This window comes from Dermacentor variabilis, chromosome 3 (genome assembly GCF_050947875.1).
Source record: "Dermacentor variabilis isolate Ectoservices chromosome 3, ASM5094787v1, whole genome shotgun sequence".
NCBI lineage: Eukaryota > Metazoa > Arthropoda > Arachnida > Ixodida > Ixodidae > Dermacentor > Dermacentor variabilis.
In genome coordinates, this window is record NC_134570.1 from 12,032,976 (window position 1) to 12,047,714 (window position 14,739).

The following is a 14,739-nucleotide window of genomic DNA, read 5'->3' on the forward strand; positions in this document are numbered from 1 at the left end:
GGTCCTTGCCCTCTTTGAGAATGGGGATTATGATTGCTTCTTTCCAGGCAAACGGAATGTAGCCTGCGGAGAGCATAGAATTGAAGAGTGACAGTAGTGTTTCTTGGGTTTCAGGGTGTAGGTGTCCGATCATCTCATACATTATTCTGTCACTTCCTGGGGCGGACTTGTTGTAACAGTTCAGTGAGGCCTGGAACTCAGCCATTCCAAATGGACGATTGTATACTTCATTGGATGAGCTGTTCCGACCCAAATTCATCTGTTCTGCTAGTCGCTGGTATTTTAGAAATGTATCTGTGTAATGAGATGTACTGGAAATGTGCTCAAAATGTGATCCTAGACAATCTGCCTGATCCTCAAGAGTGTCTCCTTGTGTATTTAATAAAGGTAAGGGATGAGTTTCGCGGCCTTTTATTTTGTTCACCCTGTTCCAGGCTTTTCGTTCGTCTGTGTATGAATTGATGCTGCTTATGTAGTTTTCCCAACTTTCGCGTTTAGCGCGGCGGCGCATTCTTCTACCTTGCGACTTGATCGCCTTGAAATTAATCAGATTCTCTGTAGTTGGGGAGTTACGGAGGAGGTTCCAAGCCTTGTTTTGCTTTTTCCTGGCTTCCCTACACGCATCATTCCACCATGGAATACGTCCTTTCGAGGGCGACCCATTTGTTTGGGGAATGCATACTGATGCAGCCTCAATAATGAACGCGGTTATGTATGCTACTGCGTCGTCTAAGCTAAGTTCAGAGATATCATTCCATGGCAGCTGTGTTAGTTCGCGAAACTTTGTCCAGTCGGCTGAGTCAACTTTCCATCGAGGAAGATGTGCATGACACTCACTTTGTTTTTTAAGGTTTAGAACAATGGGGAAGTGATCACTTCCATAAGGGTTATTAATGACATCCCACTCCAGATATGGCACAATTGTACTAGACGCTATGCTTAGATCTATCGAAGAAAATGTTTTGTGTGTAGAGCTGTAAAATGTTGGCTTTTTCTTGTTCAGTAAGCAGGAACTTGAAGAGAACAGGATGTTTTCTACAAGCCGTCCTCTCGCATCACAGCGAGAGTCGCCCCACAGTGGGCTATGCGCGTTTAGATCACCGACGACTATGTAAGGGTGATGCAGCTCATCAATAAAGCTTTGAAATGTTGTGCTAGAGAGTTGATAACTTGGGGGGATGTATACGGACATGATAGTAACTAGTTTATTGAATAGCACTGCATGGATAGCAACTGCCTCAAGAGGAGTTCGGAGTTGCAGTTGCCGACAGGCAACGCCTCTGTCTACTATTATTGCTACCCCGCCGGACGATGCAACAGCTTCATCTCGGTCCTTCCGGAAAATAGCGTATTGCCTAAGAAAGTTTGTTTGAGTAGGTTTAAGATGTGTCTCCTGAACACACAGCACCTTTGGATTGTATTTGTGTAAGAGTTCTTTGATATCATCGAGGTTGTGGATCAGACCTCTCACGTTCCAGTGTAATATTTGTGTATCCATATTGTTTGTGTTTATGTGCTGTGTGTCAAGAGAAGTCAAGTTAGAAGAATGACTCACGGAGCCGTTTCAGGCCCCGTGATTATGGTACGGGTTTTGTCTTTTTTGGAGCGGTCGTTAGACTCGCGCCGCTCCCGAGGCGCTGGATGCGCCTTCTGGCTCGGGGTTATGTCCATCGACTCTTGGGAGCCGCTGGACTTCCGCTCACACAAGCGGGGTGCTTTCACCTTAGGCCTTGCCTCGAAAAGCAGGGCCTTGGAGGCCACCAACCCAGAGGTCGATGGACCCTCCTTCAGAGATGGCACAGCAGAGCCGGCTGCTGTCACCTGGGGGGCTGGTGGCTCTGCCGCGGCCACATTCTTTGTGGTCCGGGCCGAAGCCGGAGTCTGTTGCGGCATTGCCCCCTTACGCGCCGCAGCAGTATACCCTGCGGTATGAAGAAAGGAAATTCGCTTTCGCGCTTCCTGGAAGGAAATGTTCTCTTTTACTTTGAGGGTAATTATTTCTTTTTCTTTCTGCCATGTAGGGCAAGCCCTAGAGAAAGCTGCATGTCCGCCGCCACAGTTGGGACAGTGGAGTGCGCCATTACAATTATCTGAAAGGTGATCCTGGACACCGCACTTTGCGCAGGTTTGTCGACCCCGGCAACTTTGTGAGCCGTGGCCATACCTCTGGCACTTGAAACATCTCCGAGGGTTCGGGATGTATGGTCGGATTCGAACTTTAGTATAGCCTGTTTCTAATGTTTCTGGCAGCACACTGGACGCAAAGGTAACGATCAGATGTTTAGTTGGAATTTCTTTGTTTTCCCGTTTGATTATAATTCTCTTTACTGTGGTGACGTTCTGTTCCTTCCAACCTTCTAGAAGTTCTTCCTCGCTCAGATACAACAGGTCTTTGTCAGAAATTACTCCTTTGCTTGTATTCATGGATCGATGTGGAGTCACTGTTACGTTTACATTACCGAAGGAGACCAGATTTGGGAGCTTGTCATGCTGTTGTTTGTCACGGACCTCAAGCAGGAGGTCACCGCTAACCATTTTTGTGACTTTGTAGCCTGGGCCAACTGAGTCAGTGAGACATTTCGCAACCGTGAACGGCGATATCATTCTAACTGTCTTGTCAGGATTTTCACTATGAATAACGTGAAATCGTGCGACGTTTGCTTAGGTTGACAAGAAAATAGCAACTTTTCTTCGGTGCGTCCTCTTTTGTTAAGAGGCCGATCAGACAGACGGGGGAAGGATGATAAATCCATACATGTTTATTTAATTTCGGCAGCCATGCCAGCCACCCACCATCGAGCCCAACAAGGGGACGCTACAAGACCCGAAGGAAACGCAGACGCCAGCTGTACATAGCTGCTATAACCTAATATAATAGACCCAAGGTTGGATAAACTACACCAGGTTAACCCTTGCCGCCAGGAAATACGGAAGTAATAAGAAGTGAAGAGAAGACAGAAAAGATAAAAAAGGTGAGAGAGAAAGACGAAGATGGAGAGAAGGACAGGAAAAGGCGACTGCCGATTTCCCCCGGGTGGGTCAGTCCGGGGATGCCATCTGTGTGAAGCAGAGGCCAAAGAGGTGTGTTGCCTCCACCGGGGGGCCTTAAAGGTCCAAACACCCAGCATCGGCTCAACCCCCAGGATCCCCCTTTCCCCGGACACGGCTAAGCCGCGCACGGCTAAACGCGGGAGGGTCCAACCCTCGTGTGCTCGGGTACGTGGTGTCGCAACGCACCAAACGCCTGCTTACGCAGACGCCCCTGCGGGGGCCTGATGCTGTATCAACAATGATATTATAGCACACATGATGGAACATAGATGCCAGTAACTGAGCAATCATTTATGATTACAAGATACTCGCAAGTAAAAGCTCACACATACACATGCACACCCTTCGAGATCTGCTAGTAAATGGAGAAGTGGTGGTTGTTAACATGTCTCGCTCATCCTGTGACCAATCCTTTGTCACTTTCAGGCATTTTCGTCAAGTGCCAACCTTGCAAACGTGCCATAAGTGCACCAAAAAAATAAAAGGGATAAGAAATAAAGGAGTGATGGGCAGAGCATTGCCATTGGCACTGCCATACCTGAGAGGATCTCATGAGTTGAAGTGGAACGTGGATGGTAAACAATGCACTTTCTATACCTCAATTCATGCTAGGTCATTTCCAAAAGTTTATTTGGGAATACATTACTTTCAGCATGTACTACAATAAGATTAAAGAAAAGGTATTTGACAGGTTCCTTTAAGTGCCATAATAGTACAATTCTGGCTTGTTGGACAGCCAGTATCAACTCTATGGCACAGTAAAAACAGTATGCATACTGCTCATAGTGAAGATCATACTGACAATATTACTTTGCAAAAGTTACAACCTGAAATAAGAGCAATTCATGGTAAAACAGCTTATAATGCTCTATGTAACAATCATTGCTGCATTTGGTGCCTAGATGTTCAGCTGCAGCAGTTTGTTCCAATTTTTTTCCATTAACCGACTACACATAACAATGTTGGCTTGGTAGTTCCAAGCTAAGACAGCAGTCAGGTTGAGTTAGCAAACTTGCAGCAAATTTAAGACTATAACTTACTCTTCACATTGGTCAGCATTCGCTGAGCTGATTGAGTCATCATACAAGCTAAGGACACCAGAGTCCTGGATCTGCACATTTAGTATGGAGCCAGTGAAGCCCTTGTGATAACGTTCTGCAGTCATTTCTCTTGGTTCAGGGGCACCTCCTGTAAAAAGGAGCATGTTGATTGGACAGGTCCCTCACAGTCACGAGAAAGAACTCACCGATAAATATGTCGCTCTTTGTGTTCAGCATCACAAGGAGACCTAGAGATTCACCGTTCACTTCTTTATTATCAATCTTCAATGTGCCCCATTTTCCAGTTCTGCAATGAAACAATGAAACAGCTTAGCACCCATACTAGCCTCAAACACAAGGCCACAACTTTGTTGTTGTGCCTGCTGTGCAGGCACAAATGTGTATCTGCCATCATAACTCATTGCCTCTCATTGGCAACAAGCATTTTCTCATATCACACACACTGCCTATGAAACATATAGAGAACTCCCAGATAAACTGTATGAGTTCGTACTTGGGCCATGGCCTCCACAGGCAGAGTGCGCTTGAGTTCAAACATGAGCTGTGGCCTCTGCAGCAAGTGTGCAAGCTTAAAGAAACGCTAAAGGAATGTTATGTTGAGCTACATTGGGAGCTAGTGATTTGGGAATAGCATGTGTAGCTTACACCAAATATTCTGGAATTTCAAAGGTGGTGTGTAGGTACGGAAATATTTTGCACAATGAAGCTTCACACACAGGTACATGGTACAAGCGGCCACTAATGGTTCGCTTCCAGAAAGTGAGCATTCAGAATGTCCATCATGGATGTGCAGGAAACTAAGCAAAAGAATTGGCTAGAAAATTTTTCAGCAAGGTCAGCTATGCATGACCACTTGGAACACACAACCTGGCTCACACTGTCATACATCACTGTAACCATGACTATTGCAGGTCAGGTCCCTCACGGCTTTATTTTTCAGCTTTACTGCTCCTAATTCAAGACATAAGTAACTACTTCTGTCCTGACACTTGTAATAGTCATATCTTTTTTTTTTTCTATCTTGACAGCAAACACAGATCCTCTCATGCACTTGAATGACAGGGATGTGTGAAAGCTCCACAATAATAAATGATCATCAAGAGCATGACAAATGCACAGAAGCTCAATTCTTCCTCTGTGTCACAATATGTACAACTGTTTGGCAGAGCTCCAAAGAAAGTTCAGGGACCCATTCCAGCACAGTGCATAAATATAGCTTTTACGCTTTAACCCTTTCCCTGCCAAGGATGAGTCTCACTCATCCAGGGATTTCCTTGCATCTGCTGAGTGTCACGGACAGGTGGCAGTTGTTTCATCATTTCAATGTGAAAGCTGTTGGCTGAAACGAAGTGGAAGTCTGGCTCCACTCGGTTTTAAACATGGCAGCACGAAGTGAGGTGGCTGCAGCGACGATTACTTCCATTTCAATGCTGGAATCACAATGTTTTTGGATGTTTCTTCACCTCAAGTAAACGATTACATCCAGAAAGCTATAGCGAATCATGGGCAGACCTCCAACTTCGTAGTAACAATTTCAAAGAAGATTTAAACCCTCTGACGACCCCTCTTGCATGTACGGCTCAACAAAAACACTTTGTCACAGGTACCTCTGCAATTTCTTTTCCATGTCGCGCCAGCAATAACACGCTGAATGGAGGAAAACAAAAGTGCGCTTTACTTCTGTTACAAGAAATATCATGCTTCATATAGATTGTTAAAAAATATAGTCATTAAAAATAACTGACAGCAACAAGACAAAAATAACAATGAGCTGCTGACATTGCAATAATGAAGGCTGTTGTTCACAATGGAATCAGCCACAAAAAAGAAAAAGAAATTGGGAAATTTTGGTAGTGCTTGGAAAAATCATTTTGCACAGAAATAGTTATGTATAGCAGCTGTTATGACTACAATGTACAAAGAACAGGTTTACTTATACTCTACACTACAAAAATGTTAGGTCTGGGGTAATAGGTTGGAAATATGACAGTCATGTCGCACATGTCTAACGTTGATACGAAATGTCTATTGCTTCTAGAAACTTAAAGGTGTACGCTTAAGGAAATAAAGGTTCATCATCCAATAAAGGTTACATGGAAGTAGAAGTAGGCAACTTCTAGCGTCTAGCTTCTATAAAAAGGTTCCTAAAAAATTGCACCCATCACACATGTTCATAATTTTCCCATTTAGGTATGCTTCCAAAGTGGGTGAGAACTCACTTATACAGCTTTGTTATCTTTGATGCACCAGTCGTCAGAGTGGTATACATCTCTGAAGGAATTTCTTAAATATGAAAATACAAATGAAAATTAAGACATGCTAATCAATTATTCTAATGAGAATATTTTTGTGTTCCGCGGGCAACATGGCCTCTTCATTGCTGCATTGTACCTTGAAGAGACTTCGGAATCAACATTGTAGTCCTGCGAGTCAGATTTGAAAGTTCTTGTATTTTTGCATCCTTCAAAAAATGCACAGGCTTTGTGTCCTGCTCCGCCATGTTAAAAAGAGAGAGATGCGAGCAATACTGACAGTCTTTGTTGAAGCTTTGTCGTGCCACTTATCGCGTGAAAACAAAGCCTGCCATACAAGTTTAGTTTAACCAACTTCCAAATATGCGTGCAACTAGTTTATGAATGTTTCACGTTCACAAATCATCTCGGGCACAGCCAGGGGTGCGCATTGGCAGCTAGACTTGGGCTTGGCACTTATAAGGTCAGCATTTTCCACAGCTTGAAGATGACCTAAAATAAGGTCTACTTAAATATAAATAATGAATGAATACATGATCAAACCTGTCAAGCCTACATTTGATCAACCACAATTTAAATGTTAAAAAATAATTATGCCAAGTTCTTTCAGAAGCGCCACAAAGCATAATTAGCTTTAAATCAATAAGATGATCACTGGTTTTATTGAACTCCGTTATATACACATTTTAAGAGAAATTAGCCCTCCTCGATTTATCATCCCGAACTGTCCAGGTCTTCCAGAGACGGTGCATATCCAACGCTCATTGGCTAAAAGCACTGCCTCAAGCAGTCCGGAAGTGTCAGGGACACACATAATGAGCAGCCAAGTCAAATCAAGTGTACTGACTCTTACCTTCTGAGCTCCACTGCATGCAACTGCCCATCATCAACTCTTTCTCCTGACACAATCTCAGCAGGACCACTTCCCATTTCATAGCTAGAGAGAAAAAACAAAGGCACATGAAATGATGCCATGCATCCAAATTGTGATGTGCTCCACAAAGGAGTTAATGAAAACTTTACAGAACCAGAGATACAGAGCCTCCCAAGAACTGTGAATGAACACATCAACTCACATTCAGCATACAGCATGAAGTTGACTTGAAAGCAATGGGTTCAGACGCTCTATTACAGATACATTTCTTTCTGATAGAGTTCCTGCTCATACCTTATTTAATAACCATCCCTCACTACGAAATACCTATGGTTTTATATGGTGTTCACATAAAAGCTAAGCCCGATTGTTGCATGGGATTCATTTGTTGCACATGAGTATTCGCAATAACTGGACCTCCTGGAAAAAAAACAAATGTGTTACAAATTTTATTATAAGTGAACTTTCTAATGCAACCAAAATTTTTCAACATGGAACTAACACTCATGGTTGAAAAAATTCAACCAGCATGAATAGGTAGCTCACACAAAGACAAGAAGCAGATGCCACACAGTCGTGGCTGATTACAGTGCTTTACTCTCTTCAGCATGTAATAACTAGGTCGGTGTTCAGCATTTATTATGATAACTGCAGTTTCTAGATAACTGTGGACTTTAGTGAGGACCCTTCAGGGATATTCAAGCTACTAAACTGGGGAGGCTTAGGAGTAAGGATCGACGGCGAATACCTCAGCAACCTTCGGTTTGCCAATGGCATTGTTCTATTCAGCAACACTGCAGACAAGTTACAACAAATGATTGAGAACCTTAAGAGAGAGAGAGCAAGAGTGGGGTTGAAGATTAATATGCAGAAGACAAAGATAATGACCAACAGCCAGGCAAGGGAACAAGAGTTCAGGATCATCAGCCAGCCTCTAGAGTCCGTGAAGGAGTACATTTACTCAGGTTAATCACAGGGAACCCCAATCATGAGAAGGAAATTCATAGAAGAATAAAAATGTGTTGGAGCGCATACGGCAGACATTGTCAGATCCTGACTCTTAAGTTTACAATTATCATTGAAAAGGAACCAGTGCACAACCGCTGCTGCACAACCAGTGTACAACCAGTGCACTTTACGAGTGCTGACATATGGGGCAGAAACTTGGAGGCTGACAAAGAAGCTTGAGAACAAGTTAAGGACTGCGCAAAGAGCGATGTATTGAAGAATGCTAGGCATAACATTGAGAGACAGAAAGAGAGCGTTTTTGGATCAGAGAGCAAATGGGTATAGCCGATATTCCAATTGACATTAAGAGAAACAAATGGAGCTGGGCAGGTCATGTAATGTGCAGGTTAGATACCCAGTGGACCATTAGGGTTACAGGATAGGTACCATGAGAAGAGAAGTGCAGTAGAGGACGGCAGAAGACTCGGTGGTGTGATGAAATTAGGAAATTCGCGGGCGCTAGTTGGAATCTGTTGGCACAGGATGGAGGTAATTGAAGATCGCAGGGAGAGGCTTTCGTGCTGCAGTGGACATAAAGCAGGCTGATGATGATGATGATGATGATGATTATGATGATGATGATTTCAGGGATGCAAGGGAGGCAATCATAGTTGACAACTTTACAATTTATCCTAGCGGCTCAAACTGCCAATTTTTACTAATCATGGCTTCAACAGCAAATTGAAATTTATTTTACCTTGAGTGAAACCATTTATATTTATGCATTTCTATAAGATCTCAACATTTGTTTTGCAGTCAATGACAAAATACCAAACATGAAATTCGGCCTAAAGCAACATTCCTTATTCAACTGCTTCTCATCATTTCAAGCATGGAATTTCTCATTCTGTGTACACCACATTGCAGAATTGAAGGCATTAGACAGTCTATCAGAACACAAATCTCAACAAAGAGCAATACATTTGAAAAGAACAAAATGACCCAAAGTGTGATGCTGCATACCATGTCCATAAATATGGTGCAATGCCTTAAACTGCTACCAATGTGGCTACACAAATCATGAAACCTTTTTTGTTGCATCCGTAGAAATCTTACATGGGAGGAGTCTGTTCTTGTGTGCTATGCACAGTTCACAAAGCAGTGGGGGTGTGCAACATCAGGACAAATAAGCAGAAAAGAGTGCTTTCTCCTATATGGGAGATGATGGTCACTAATTTGCCACTTTCTTACAATTGAAACACAGTGTCAATGCTATTACCTCTTGTGGCACTACTTATGCAGTTTTTGGTAACTCTGCCCAGCTGCAAACATAGATCAAACTTATGGGCACCATTTGTACATTACATGTATGGACGGTACAATGATGACAGAGCCCCACAACACACTTCTACAATAGTCTATACGTGCATACCTGAATTCAAGGTAGCCATTGACAAGTGCCAACGAAAGGTAGTCTTGGCCCTTTGCATCAATACCACGTGGCTGGCCTTGAAACAGCAGGATTCCATCACTGTCCTTTGCCAAGAAGCTGAGCCTGATTACTTCGGACACATTGCTTGCAGTGTGCGCCAGTCTGTCCCTGCTCAGTGCAACCCAGCCATCTCCATGGAAGCTTGCACACTCATCGAAGGTGGTTTCTGAACATAGCGAATAATGACGATGTCAACAAAAGTTTCATGCAGGAAGTAGAATATTTTCCACAGTATGTTCACTTTATTTGTTAGAAATAGAGAGCTGGTAGAATGCTGATGTGTTGAAAGTACAAGAAGCATTGCATTATGGTGTCTTTTCCCATGTCATGTCTACTAACTTTCCACATTGCCCATGTCTATTTTAAGCAGTAGTTATTGCCACAAAATGTTGCGAACAAAGTTTTAATATATATCTGAAAGCACTTCAAATCTACAGATGTTTATGTATGTTTGACTTGCCAACAAATGTTGAAATCAGATGTGAAAAAAGGCATTTGGCTCATGGTTGAAACATTTAATGAAACACAGAGCAATACAAATCAGCGTGGTAGATTGGCAAGGAGTTGACGATGTTTAGGAAATCTGGTGCAGTAAGTTTGGCACTTATAGTTGTGAAGCTACTAAAGCTTCAGCAATGGATGTTATAAGGGCCTCACAGCTGCACTGGCAGCAGCACTGATGCACCATGAAGTTATGATCATTACGATATTGAGAATAGTAAGCATTGCTATAAATAAATATAATAAATATTTTTCTCCTTCCTTGGCCTTAGTCCCATTCGATTGCAGGGTCTGCTCTTTTAGCTCTCAGTCTCTAATTTTTTTGGTCACGGGCCAGGTATGGGTGAACTCTTGTAGCAACAAGATTGGTGTGCAACATGTCTGCCCGGTGCTGTTTCAGGCGACCAGCCCACTTCCATATCCCTCTCCCTCTATTTTTCCTCTCCTTCTCATATAATACATGCACCACACAAACCTGTCTCTCCTAACTGCCCACCCTCTCTCAATCCTCTCCTACATTTTCTTTGTACACTGCTTTGCCAATGGAGGTCGGAAATCGAAAATGCAAGAGCAAACAAAACTTCACTGCAGGTCGCCTTTGTGCAGATAATGACTTGACGAATTAACATGGTGCAAGCATGGCCCAATGATTTAAACACAAGTTATTCTTATCAACATAATAAAAGGAAAACAGACAAGTACACAAAATTTAAACGGAAAACAAAGTAAACATTCAAGAAACAAACAACCAAAATTTTCAATAGCTATTCGGTATAGCCGCATAACTCGCGTTTTTTGGTTGTGTTGTCGAAGTGTACGATCAACTATAAATTATCAATTGCCGTTTGGCCATCATACATAACTTTATAAGAAGAGCGATGTGGGTGAGTTGGTTTAGGTCCATGGTATAAAATTCCTGCAGCTGCTTCATGCTGCAGAAATTTTACGCCATGCATAACTTTCCCACGACGGCGATCCTATAGGATTGCTCGGCGATGCGGTCTGACTTATTAAAGCTGCAGTGGAAGGTAGCAGCTCCACGGAGGTCATTAGCAGGGTGTCTCACCTCGCTGCGTGAACGAAACAGTCGGCATGACCTTTTGGCGTGAAATCTGTCGTTGAGGTTTTTTGCTTCACCAATGTACGCTCCCTGACAGTGGGAACAGTTGATATTGTAGATGACTCCTTGTGCTTTCTCTTGGTGCACGGTCCTTGGGCTCAAAGGGTCGTCTACAACATAAACTTTTCCGACCGTCAGGCAGTGTACATTGGCAAAGCAAGAAACCTAAACGAAAGAATCACACAACTTAAAAATGATGTCAGAGCTGTCCCTCAACTGCGCAACCTGCTGAACATTCAGAAGATATGGATCACAAAATTGTTTTCTAAAAAACAGAAATTCTAATGACAGAAATTCTAATCAACAAAAATGATTGTTATTGAGGTCATGATACCGTAAAAACACCTAGAACTACTTAAACGGTTCTAAAGGAAACCTCCATTCGGTGTATGTTCATGGCTTACGCACAGCGAGAAAAAAGTGAGGGAATGTTGGCCAAGAAAGAACTGTCAACCGTCTCTGAGCCTTCCCCAAGCCTACCACTTTCGCTTCACTTCATTCGTCACAGATGCAAGGAAAGTCACAGCCTCTCCAATGAAGCTCAGCACCCCCACCACTATGATCCAGAATCATTCCGTCATCTTGGTCTTGTGGTCCATGTTTTGCAGCAGAATTTCCAACCATTAACATGTGTCAACTCGCTCCACTACCACTTTCCAATCCTTAATTACGTTTAAAAGTAGCATGCTGCCATCTCTGTAATTGCTTCCCCATGAAGAAGGAACTGACTTGGTTCCGAAACATTGAGAAAAATAAATTTATTTTCTGGTTAAAGTCCTAACCAGACCGAAGGAGGCGGTGTAATTGGGAGAGTTCCCCGACCAAATGTACTCGGCGCTCTACACAAATTTGGTGCAGTGTGAACCTGCCGTAACATAATTGACGCCTGTACTCCGGAGGGGGCCATGTCTTTCTGTTTCTTTCTCATGATCAGGGTTCCCTGTGAATAATAGACCTAGGTAAAGATACTCCTTCACAGCCTCTAGAGGCTGACTGGCGATCCTGAACTCTTGTTCCTCTACCCGGCTATTCATCATTATCTTTGTCTTCGGCATATTAATCTTCAACCCCACTCTTACGCTCTCTCTGTTAAGGTCGCCTATCATTTGTTGCAACTCATCTGCAGTGTTGCTGAATAGAACAATGTCATCGGCAAACCAAAGGTTGCTGAGGTATTCGCCGTCAATCCTTACTCCTAAGCCTTCCCAGTTTAATAGCTTGAATACTTCTTCCAAGCATGCAGTGAATAGCATTGGAAAGGTTGTCTCTCCTTGTCTGACCCCTTTCTTTATAGGTGTCTTCCTACGTTTCTTGTGTAAAATTAAGGTAGCTGTGGAATCTCTGTAGATATTTTCCAAGGTACATATTTACGTAAGTGGTCTGTACTCCTTGATTACGTAATGCCTCTATCACTTCTGGTATCTCTACTGAATCAAATGCTTTTAGTAATCTATAGAAGCCATATAGAGAGGCTGATTGTACTCTGTGGATTTCTCGATTACCTGACTGATGACATGGATGTGACCCATTGTAGAGTATCCCTTCGTAAAACCTGCCTTTTCCCTTGGTTGAGTAAAGTCTAGGGTTGCCCTTATTCTATTGGAGGTTATCTTGGTGAATATTTTATATAATACTGGGAGTAAGCTAATGGGCCTATAACTTTTCAATTTTTTAACATCTCCATTTTTGGGGATTAGTATAATGTTTGCATTCTTCCAGTTTTCTGGGATCCTAGCAGTCGATAAACACTTTGCATAGAGAGCCGCCAGTTTTCCAAGCGTTATGTCTCCTCCATCTTTGATTAAATCAACTCTTATTCCATCTTCTCCTGCAACTCTTCCCTATTTCATGTCTTGCAAGGCCCTTCTGACGTCATCGATAGATGTAAGAGGAGTTACTGTATCCTGTTCATTACTGTTTCGAATGAAGCTCTCTTGAGTCCTCTGGGTACTGTACAGGTCAGTATAGAATTCTTCTGCTGCTTTTATTATACCTTTGAGATTGCTGATGATATTACCCTGCTTATCTTTCAGTGCATACATCTTGGTTTGTCCTATGCCAAATTTCCTTCTCACTGATTTCAGGCTGCGTCCATTTTTTACGGCTTCATCAGTCTTTATCACGTTATAATTTCAAATATAACTTATTTTCACTTTGTTGATCAGTTTTTACAATTCTGCGAATTCTATCTTGTCTTTTGAGTTGGAAACTTTCATTCTTTGTCATTTCTCTCTTAGGTCCTTCGTTACTTGGGAGAGCTTGCCTACTGGTTGCCTTGGTGCCTTGCCTCCCACTTCAATTGCTGCCTCTGAAGCCAGCCTTGTTACGGTTTCATCCATTACCTCTATGTCATCATCATCATCTCTCTGTTCTAAGGCTGCATATTTGTTTGCAAGTACCAGCCTAAATTTGCCTGCTTTTACCCTTACTGCTTCTATGATTACCTGTTTCTTTTTACCAATTTTACTCTTTCTCTGTTCAAATTGAGGTGAATCCTAGCCCTCATTAACCTATGAACACTGCACTTTACCTTACCTATCACTTCTACATCCTGCACTATGCTGGGATCGGCAAAAAGTATAAAATTAATTTCCCTTCTTGTTTCACCATTAGGGCTTCTCCAGGTCCACTTTCTGTTTCTACACTTCCTCAAAAAGGTTTTCATTATTCTCAGCTTATTCCTTTCTGTGAATTCTACCAGCATCTCTCCTCTAGCGTTCCTAGAATCAATGCCGTAGTTGCCAATTGCTTGTTCACCATGCTGTTTTTTTCCTCACTTTTGTACTGAAGTGGCCCATTACTACAGTATACAGAGTTTGCACTTTTCTCATCACTAATTCAACATCTTCATAAAACTGATCTACTCCCTCGTCATTGTGACTGGATGATGGGGCATAGGCTTTTACTACCTTTAATATATACCTCTTATTAAGTTTGATTACGACTACTGCTACCCTCTCATTGACGCTGTAGAATTCTTCAATGTTGCCTGCTATGTCCTTATGAATTAGGAATCCTACCCCGTATTGCTTCTTCTCTGGGAGACCTCTATAGCAGAGGACATGGTCGTTAGTGAGCACTCTACAAGCCTCACCAGTTCTTCTAATCTTGCTAAGGCCAATGATATCCCAAACAACATCTGATAGTTCCTCAAATAGCTAAGCTAGCCTCACTCGACAGAGTTAGGCTGTTATAAGGTTGCCAGGGTCAGTTTCCATCGGCGTCCTGTCCGGGTCCTGAGATTCTTAGCACCCTCCACTGCGTTACAGGTCTGACTGTCGCCTTGGTCAGATGCTCCGCAGCTGCTGGGGACTGAGGGCCACGGGCTAATTGTAGGAATCATGAGGGAGGGGGTGGCCGAATACTGCACCAGGGAGGCCAATTCCTGTTCTGGTGAGGGAGTGTTTTTGTTGTTCTTTGTCTTTGTTGTTGTCTTTGCA

At 42.8% G+C, this 14,739-nt stretch overlaps 1 protein-coding gene across 27 annotated transcripts in view; it reads right to left on the reverse strand.

Annotated features, from left to right (window-relative positions):
* Positions 1–14,739, reverse strand: part of trol (terribly reduced optic lobes) — a 623,238-nt gene that overhangs the window by 10,769 nt on the left and 597,730 nt on the right. For all 27 annotated transcript variants that reach the window (XM_075684186.1, XM_075684204.1, XM_075684193.1 and 24 more), the window contains 4 exons: positions 9,619–9,844; positions 7,218–7,301; positions 4,298–4,398; positions 4,092–4,239 (listed from right to left, as the gene is read on the reverse strand). In XM_075684186.1, the coding sequence (XP_075540301.1) occupies positions 4,092–4,239; positions 4,298–4,398; positions 7,218–7,301; positions 9,619–9,844 (559 nt within the window). The remainder of the gene's footprint in view (positions 1–4,091; positions 4,240–4,297; positions 4,399–7,217; positions 7,302–9,618; positions 9,845–14,739) is intronic.